This window comes from Cygnus atratus, unplaced genomic scaffold (assembly GCF_013377495.2).
Source record: "Cygnus atratus isolate AKBS03 ecotype Queensland, Australia unplaced genomic scaffold, CAtr_DNAZoo_HiC_assembly HiC_scaffold_236, whole genome shotgun sequence".
In the NCBI taxonomy this organism is placed as follows: domain Eukaryota; kingdom Metazoa; phylum Chordata; class Aves; order Anseriformes; family Anatidae; genus Cygnus; species Cygnus atratus.
Window position 1 is genome coordinate 10,487 of NW_026109829.1, and position 7,807 is coordinate 18,293.

At 70.9% G+C, this 7,807-nt stretch overlaps 1 protein-coding gene across 1 annotated transcript; it reads right to left on the reverse strand.

Moving 5' to 3' along the window:
* Positions 1-238: 238 nt before the first annotated feature.
* Positions 239-7,407, reverse strand: EXOC3L2 (exocyst complex component 3 like 2). The gene is made up of 11 exons (XM_050716716.1): positions 6,954-7,407; positions 5,856-6,486; positions 5,305-5,419; positions 4,552-4,662; positions 4,202-4,302; positions 3,618-3,725; positions 2,770-2,905; positions 1,883-2,005; positions 1,660-1,815; positions 1,429-1,550; positions 239-497 (listed from the first exon to the last, which is right to left on the reverse strand). Exons 1-11 carry the CDS (start codon positions 7,405-7,407, stop codon positions 239-241), a joined length of 2,316 nt encoding a protein of 771 aa, XP_050572673.1.
* Positions 7,408-7,807: the final 400 nt, after the last annotated feature.

A 7,807-nucleotide genomic window follows, 5' to 3' on the forward strand; every position in this document is an offset into this window, starting at 1 on the left:
GGATGCAGCGTTGCACCCAGCTTCGGGGTGAGCGTGCACCCAGCTTCGGGGTGCAACATTGCCCTCAGTTTTGGGTGCAGCACCGCACCAAGCTAGGGGTGAGCGTGCACCCAGCTTCGGGGTGAGCGTGCACCCAGCTTCGGAGTGCAGCATTGCACCCAGCTTCGGGGTGAGCGTGCACCCAGCTGTGGCGCGCAGCCTCGCGCCCAGTTTCGGGGCGCAGCGCCCGGCAGCGGGGTCACAGGCGCGCCTCGGCCGGGCGCTCGGGGTGCGGGCGCCGCAGACGCAGGCGGGAGAGGCGCGCCAGGCGCTGCAGGTCGAAGGGCAGGCAGCGCGCCTCGCGCGTCACGGCCAGCTCGGAGAAGAAGGCGCGCTCGCGCGGCAGCCCCGGCTCGCCCTCGCCCTGCTCCAGGTCCTTCACCACCCCGAGGATCTCCTGGCGCGCCGCCTGGCTCCGCAGCCCCCGCACGTCCAGCACCGCCGCCACGTGCTTCCTCCTGCGGGACCGAGCGGGGTGGTGAGAGGAGGGGGTGCGGTGCTTGGGGGGAGCAGGGGGCTGGGTGTGGGGTGAGAGGGCACCCTGCTGGGCATGAGTGGGCACCCTGTTTTGGGGCGAGTGGGCACCCAGCTTTGGGGTCAGCATCGCACCCAGCTTGGGGTGATTGGGCACCCAGATTTGGGGTTAGCGTAGCCCCTATTTGGGGTGAGCATTGCACCCAGATTGGGGTGAGTGGGCACCTAGACTGGGGAGAGTGGGCACCCTGTTTTGGGGTGAGCAGGCGCCTATCTTTGGGGTGAGCATTGCACCCAGATTGGGGTGAGTGGGCACCCCGCTTTGGCGTGAGCGTGCAGCCAGCTCTGGGGCCAGCCCTCTTCCCAGCTCTAACTGGTCCCAGTTGAAGGCCTGACTGGGGCTATTTAAAGCCCGCCAGGCGCCGGAGCTTGGCCCCGCGCCCGGGGGTGTCCGGCCTTGTCCTGCAGGGCCCACGCGTGCCACCAGCCCCGAGGGCGGCCGCGGGTGACCCAGGGACGGGGAGGGGACTTGGCGCGGGACGCGGCGGCGGCGGGCGGCCAGGAGGGACCGGCAGCGGGCGGGGGCTGCCGGGAAGGACAGAGGCGGCGTCCTGCCACCCGTGGGGACACCACGTCCTGCCCCGGTCCCTGCGGGGAGGTGGCGTCCTGCCTGGCCATGCCACCTTGCTCCCGTCCCCGTGGGGACATGTGCCACCCTGCTCCCATCCCTACGGGGACACACATGCCACCCTTCTTCCATCCCCACGGGGACACACGTGCCACCCTGCTCCCATCCCCATCGGGCCACGCGTGCCACCAGGCTCCATCCCCCACGGGGTCAGGGTGTCCTGCGTGGCCGTGCCACCCTCCCGGGGACTGCTGTCCCCCCTCCCCACCTTGGGGACCGCCACTCACCGGACATCGGGGAAGTCGCGCACCAGGACGCCCACCTCCATCTGCAGCGCCGCCGTGTCCTCCAGCACCAGCAGCTCCCGCAGCCGCGGCACCACCGAATCCAGCCAGGGCGAGGCCGAATCCTGCCGGCACGGCAATCTCAGCGCCACCGGGGGGGGGGGGGGGGGGGCACCACCCATGGGTGCCGGGGTGAGGGTGTCGGGGGGGGGGGGGGGTTGTCCCGGTGCTCACCAAGCGGCCGAAGAGCTCGCGGAGCTGCCGGGCTTCGTCGCCCAGGCGGGCGGCCACGCGGGCGCGCATCTTGGCCGAGGTGCAGACCAGGCGCGCCTGCAGCAGCGGCCGCACGTACTCGATGAGCACCCGCCGGTGCACCTCGCTCACCAGCACCTGCGACACACGGGGGTCAGCACCCACGGGTGCCGCTGGCACCCAGCCCGCCGCCGCCGGCACCCACCTGGTAGGGCTCGGGGCGCAGCGGGCGCAGCTTCTGGGTGAAGCTGGTGATGAGCATCACGATGGTGTCGAAGGCGTCCGAGCTCGTCAGCCACTTGCGCTTCATCAGCTTGTTGAAGTAGGGCTGGGCGAGGGGCAGGCAGCCAGTGGGTGACACCCCGGCGTCGCACCCGGGGGCCTCGCCTCAACCCAGCACCCAGGGGTGGAACCATCATCGTGGGCTTCACCTCAGCTCAGCACCCGAGGGCGGAACCATCACAGTGGGTTTCATCTCAACCCAGCACCCAACAGATGGGTGCCACCACCAGGGGCTTTACCTCAACCCAGCACCCAACGGCGGCACCACCATGGGCTTCACCTCAACTCAGCACCCAATGCTGGCACCACCATCGTGGGTTTAACTTCAACCCAGCACCCAACGGTGGCACCAACACCAGGAGCTTCACCTCCATTCAGCACCCAGTTTTGGCACCACCACCAGGGGCTTCACCTCACCTCAGCACCCAACGGTGGCACCATCATCATGGGCTTCACCTCAACTCAGCACCCAACGGTGGCACCCACTCCAGGGGCTTCATCCCAGCTCAGCACCCAATGGTAGTGCCATCACCAGGGGCTTCATCTCAACTCAGCACCCAAGGGTGGCACCACCACCAGGGGTTTCACCTCAACCCAGCACCCAACGGCGGCACCACCACCAGGGGCTTCATCCCAGCTCAGCACCCAACGGTGGCACCATCATCATGCGTTTCACCTCAACCCAGCACCCAACAGATGGGCGCCACCACCAGGGGCTTCGCCCCAGCTCAGCACCCAAGGGTGGGCACCCTTCCTGGCACCCAGGGGCACCTGGGGCACCACCCCCGCCGCACCGCGCCGCGCGGTCACCTTGAGGTCCTCGAAGAGGCGCTGGGTGAGGACGTGGTTGCAGAGCCGCGTCACCTTGTCCAGGGTGGTGTGGGCTTGGCGCCGCGGCTCCTCGCCCTCCGGGTGCCCAAACTGCGCCAGGCGCTCGGCGAAGGCCCTGCCGCACGGGGCAGTCAGCGGGTGCTGAAGGGTGCCCCAGCACCCCGGGGACACCAGGGACACCAGGGATCCCCGAGCACCCTGGGGACCCCAAGCACCCTGGGGACTCCAAGCACCCTGGGGACACCAGGGACTTCCAGCACCCCACACACCCCAAGGACCCCAAGCACCCCGGGGACCTCAAGCTCCCCAAGGACACCCAGCACCCCAAGCACCCCAGGGACCTCAGGAACCAGGATCCCCCAAGCACCCCAAGGACCCCCTACAACCCGTGGGCACACCAGGGACCCCCAAGCACCCTGGAGACACCAGGGACCCTCAGCACCCAAAGGACCCCCAAGCTTCCCAAGGACCCCAAGTCCCCCAGGGACCCCAAGCACCCTGGGGATGCCAGGGACCCCCAAGCACCCTGAGCACCCCAGGAACCCCAAGCACCCTGAAGACACCAGAGACCCCCAGCACCCAAAGGACCCCCAGCACTCTACGGACACCATGGACCTCCAAGCACCCCAAGGACCCCAGGTCCCCCTGGGACCCCAAGCACCCCAGGGACACCAGGGACCCCACATCCCCCTGGGACCCCAAGCACCCCAGGGACGCCCAGCACTCCAAGGACCCCAAGTCCCCCAGGGACCCCAAGCACCCTGAAGACAGCAGGAACCCCCAGCACCCCACCCACCCCAGGGACCCAGTGCCCGGGGTGCCCTCACCTGAAGGGGGGGCAGCAGTTGACCAGGGCGATGGCCCGGCCGGTGGCACCGTCAGGGGGGGTGGCTTCGCCAGGGGCCTCCAGGAACCGCTCCACCTTCCGCTGGAAACTGCGGCACCCACGGGGGTCACCCATGGTGGCACCCTGGGGACCCTGGGGACCCCGGCACCACGCTCGTCCAGTGCCCCCTGTCCCCCACGTGTCCCCCACACCCATCCCAGCTCTGTCCTGTGTCCCCTGTGGTCCCCGTGTCCCTGCACCCGTCCCCGGTTCCTCACGTCACCGTGCCCATCTGCTGTCCCCCCATGTCCCCTCTGTTCCCAAATGTCCCCATGCCCATTTCCTGTCCCCCCATAGCCCTGTGTCCCCCGTACCTCCGCGCCCGCCCCTCTGACCCTGATCCCCCACTGTCCCCACGCCACCCCATGTCCCCATGCCCCCCGTGCCCCATGCCACCCCATGTCCCTGTGCCCTCCCATGCCCCCTGTCCCCAAACCTGTCCCCACGCCACCACATGTCCCCGTGTCCCCCCTGTGCCCCCTGTCCCCACGCCTGTCCCACACCACCCCGTGTCCCCGTGCCCACCTGTGCAGGAAGGCCACCAGCACGCCCAGCAGGCTGTGGGCCATCTCCATGCCGAATTCGGGGGTGATCTGGGGGGCTCGGTCCACGTGCGCCCGCAGCAGCTGTGGGCACGGGCACCGCTGGGGACGGGGACGTGGCCACCACCCCAGTGTCCCCTGGGGTGCCAACCCCCACCCTGCTGTCCCCTAGGGTGCCAGCCACCACCCCAATGTCCCTCCACGTCCCCCGTGCTCCCCACGGCCCGGTGTCCCCGGTACCTTGTGGGACACCCAGGCAGCCCCATGGGGGCGGGGGGCACCCTGCAGGGCACCGGGTCCCCAAGGGGCTGGGGACATGGGACAGAGCCGTACCCCGGTGACACGGGTGGCCAGTCCCTCCTGCAGGTCATCGCTGGAAGCCTCCTCGGCCCACGTGTCCTCGCTGAGCTGCAGCTCCTGCGCCACCGCCACCTCCACCTTCGCCTGGGGACCGGGGACGCGTGGGGACACCGAGCATGGGGACAGGGGGGCGCAGGGCCACCGCCTGCCCCCAGCCTTGGGACTTATCGTGGTGCCCGTCCCAGTGCCCAAACTGGTGCCACTGCAGTGCCCATCGTGGCCGTCCCCATGCCAGTCCCAGTGTCGCCCCAGTGCCCGTCCCAGTGCCCCCCCCAGTGCCCATCATGGCTGTCCCCATGCCAGTCCCAGTGTCGCACCAGTGCCCATCCCAGTGCCCCCCCAGTGCCCATCATGGCTGTCCCCATGCCCATCCCAGTGCCACCCCAGTGCCACCCCAGTGCCCATCATGGCTGTCCCCATGCCCGTCCCTGTGCCACTCCAGTGCCCATCGTGTCTGTCCCCATGCCCATCCCAGTGCCACCCCAGAGCCTGTCCCAGTGCCACCCCAGTGCCCACTGTGTCTGTCCCCATGCCCCTTCCAGTGCCACCCCAGTGCTCATCATTTCTGTCCCCATGCGCGTCTCAGTGCCACCCCGGTGCACCTCACGAGCCCACCCCAGTGCCACCAGTGCCCGCCCCAGTCCCACCCCAGTGCCCACGGTATCCCCACCCCGATGCCACCCCGGTGCCCATCCCATCCCCGCCACGCACCCGCCGGGGCCGTACCTTGACGGCGGCGATGCAGGACCTCTCGAGGCCCCGCTGGGTCTCGGGGGGCAGGAGGGGTCCCAGCGCCTGTGCCTGCAGCAGGGCCCCGATCTCGGGGTGCCCCAGCACCTCCCTGCGGGCACAGAGCCCTCAGAGCACCCACCCGGGGTGGCATCGCAACACCCGGTGTCACCCACCCACCGCCTTGGGGACAGCCCCGGGGGTGCACAGCGGGACAGGGGGCGGCATCGGGTGCCCAGTGGGCTGGGGGGGGGGGGGGGGGGGCGATGGTTGACAGGGGGTGCCCAGAGTGTGAAGGGAATGGGTGCTGAGGGGTCCCATGGGTGGCACCGGGTGACAGTGGGTGCCCACGTGTCAAGGGGACGGGCACCATGAGGTCCCACGAGTGAACAGTGGGTGCCCAGCGTGCCAAGGGGACGGGCACCACGGGGTCCCACGGGTGACAGTGAGCACCCAGCGTGCCAAGGGACGGGCACCACGGGGTCCCACTGTGTACAGGCCGGGGTCCAGCACCGGGTCGGTGTCACCGGGCAGCCCGGGCGTCTCACCTGGGGTAGGCGTTGCTGTGCCAGTCGAGCAGCAGGTAGAGGTCGGGCACGGCCAGGGGCCGCTGCGCCAGGGCGCCCAGCTGCTGCGCCAGCGCCCGGTGGTACCCGCGGGCGTAGACCCCGAAGGCGCCGTACTCGGCGGGGTACGCGGGGGCCACGTGGCACCGCACGGCCCCCAGGTCGGCCACCAGCCGGCCGGCCAGCGCCGCCAGCCGCGCGCCCAGCCCGGCGGCGGGTGCCACCTGCGCCAGCCGCTCGCCCGCCGCTCGCCCCACGGCCTCCTGCCAGCGCCGCCGCAGGGCGCGCGGGCGCCCCGGGGTGCCCGGCGGGTGCCGGCGGTCGGCCGCCTCTTCCTGCTCCAGCACCCGCACCACCAGGCGCAGGGGCGGGTAGGGGCGCCCGGCCGGCACCGCTTCGCCCACCACCGCCCAGAGCTGCGCCAGCAGCGCCTCGTACAGCAGGGCCACGTCCCGCGCCTGCCGCCCCGCCGCGGGGACCGGGGACGGCGGGGACGGTGCCACCCCTGCCGCCGCCGCCGCCGCCGCCGCCACGCACTCGGCCTCCAGCGCGATGATCTGCTCGTCGGCCGCCACCAGCTCCCGGCGCTGGATCAGCTCCAGGATCTCCAGCACTGGGTGTGGGAGGCACCCATGGGTGCTGCAGACCCGGCGGCCAGGAGGTCCAGCTGGGTGCTCCGTGTCCCCCATGGCCCCATCCCCACGTCCCCATCCCAATGTTCCCCGTCCCTATGCCCCCATCCCCATGTCCCCCCTCTCTGTGTCCCCATGTCCCCATCCTTACGTCCTCATCCCAATGTCCCCCATCCCCATGTCCCCATGTCCCCATCCCAAAACATCCGCATCCCAATGTTCCCCATCCCCACGTCCCCATCCCAATGTCCCCTAATCCTATGTCCTCCATCCCCACGTCCCCATCCCCATCCCCATGTCCCCATGTCCCCATCCCCACGTCCCCATCCCAATGTCCCTTAACCCCACGCCCCCCATCCCTGTGTCCCCACGTCCCCCATCCCCCACATCCCCACCCAACTCTCCCCCATCCCCTTGCCCCCAACCCCACGTCCCCGTCCCCGCTCACCCGAGAGCGGCTCCTTGGCCTTGCCGCGCGCCTCCTGCCGCCGTCCCCCGGTGTCCCCATCCCCATCGGGCGCCCCGTCGGGCTCGGTTGGTGGCGGCGAGCGCTCGGCCAGGGACGCTCGGCGTCCCTTTGTCCCCAGGGCCAGCCGCAGCAGCGAGCTGCGCTTGGGGACCGGCCGCTCGGCCAGGGCCTCCACGCTCGCCTTGCGCCGCCCCGGCAGCCTCCGCAGGAGCCCGAAATCCTCGGAACGCCGCCGCAGCCCCCGTGCGCGGCCCCCGTCCCCGTCCCCGTCCCCGTCCCCAGCTTTGGGGCCGGGGCGGCGAGCGCGGCCGAAGGGTGCCAGCCCCACCAGGCGCTCCAGGGTGGCCCGGCGCCGGTAGCGGCTCTCGGGGCTGGCGGCGAAGGGGTCGCCATCCTCCTCCTCCTCCTTGGGGGCTTTCTTCAGCAGAGGCATGGCCTGCGGGCGGCAGGGCAGCGGGGTGGCACCGGAGCACCTCAACGGGTGCAACCAGGAGACCTCCCCGGTGCACGCCTCTGCGCAACCCCGTCGTGCACACCGCTCCGTGCAACCGCACCGTGCACAACGCTCTGTGCAACCCCTCCGTGCGACCCCTCTGTGCACAACGCTCTGTGCAACCCCTCCGTGCGACCCCTCTGCGCAACCCCTCTGTGCACACCGCTCTGTGCAACCCCTCCGTGCGACCTCTCCATGCAATCCTGCCACGCACACCGCTCTGTGCAACCCCCCCCCCGTGCAACCGCACCGTGCACAACAGTCTGTGCAACCCCTCCGTGCAACCCCTCTGTGCACACCGCTCTGTGCAACCCCTCCGCGCAACCCCTCTGCGCAACCC

Bases quoted from the DNA above. Each gene is read 5' to 3' on its own strand.
- EXOC3L2 (XM_050716716.1), bottom strand. From the start codon at position 7,407: ATGCCTCTGCTGAAGAAAGCCCCCAAGGAGGAGGAGGAGGATGGCGAC. The intron at 4,663-5,304 runs GTACGGCCCCGG...CCCGGTCCCCAG, and splicing joins CCTGCATCGCCGCCGTCAAG to GCGAAGGTGGAGGTGGCGGT. The intron at 1,816-1,882 runs GTGGGTGCCGGC...CGTGTGTCGCAG, and splicing joins TGCGCCCCGAGCCCTACCAG to GTGCTGGTGAGCGAGGTGCA.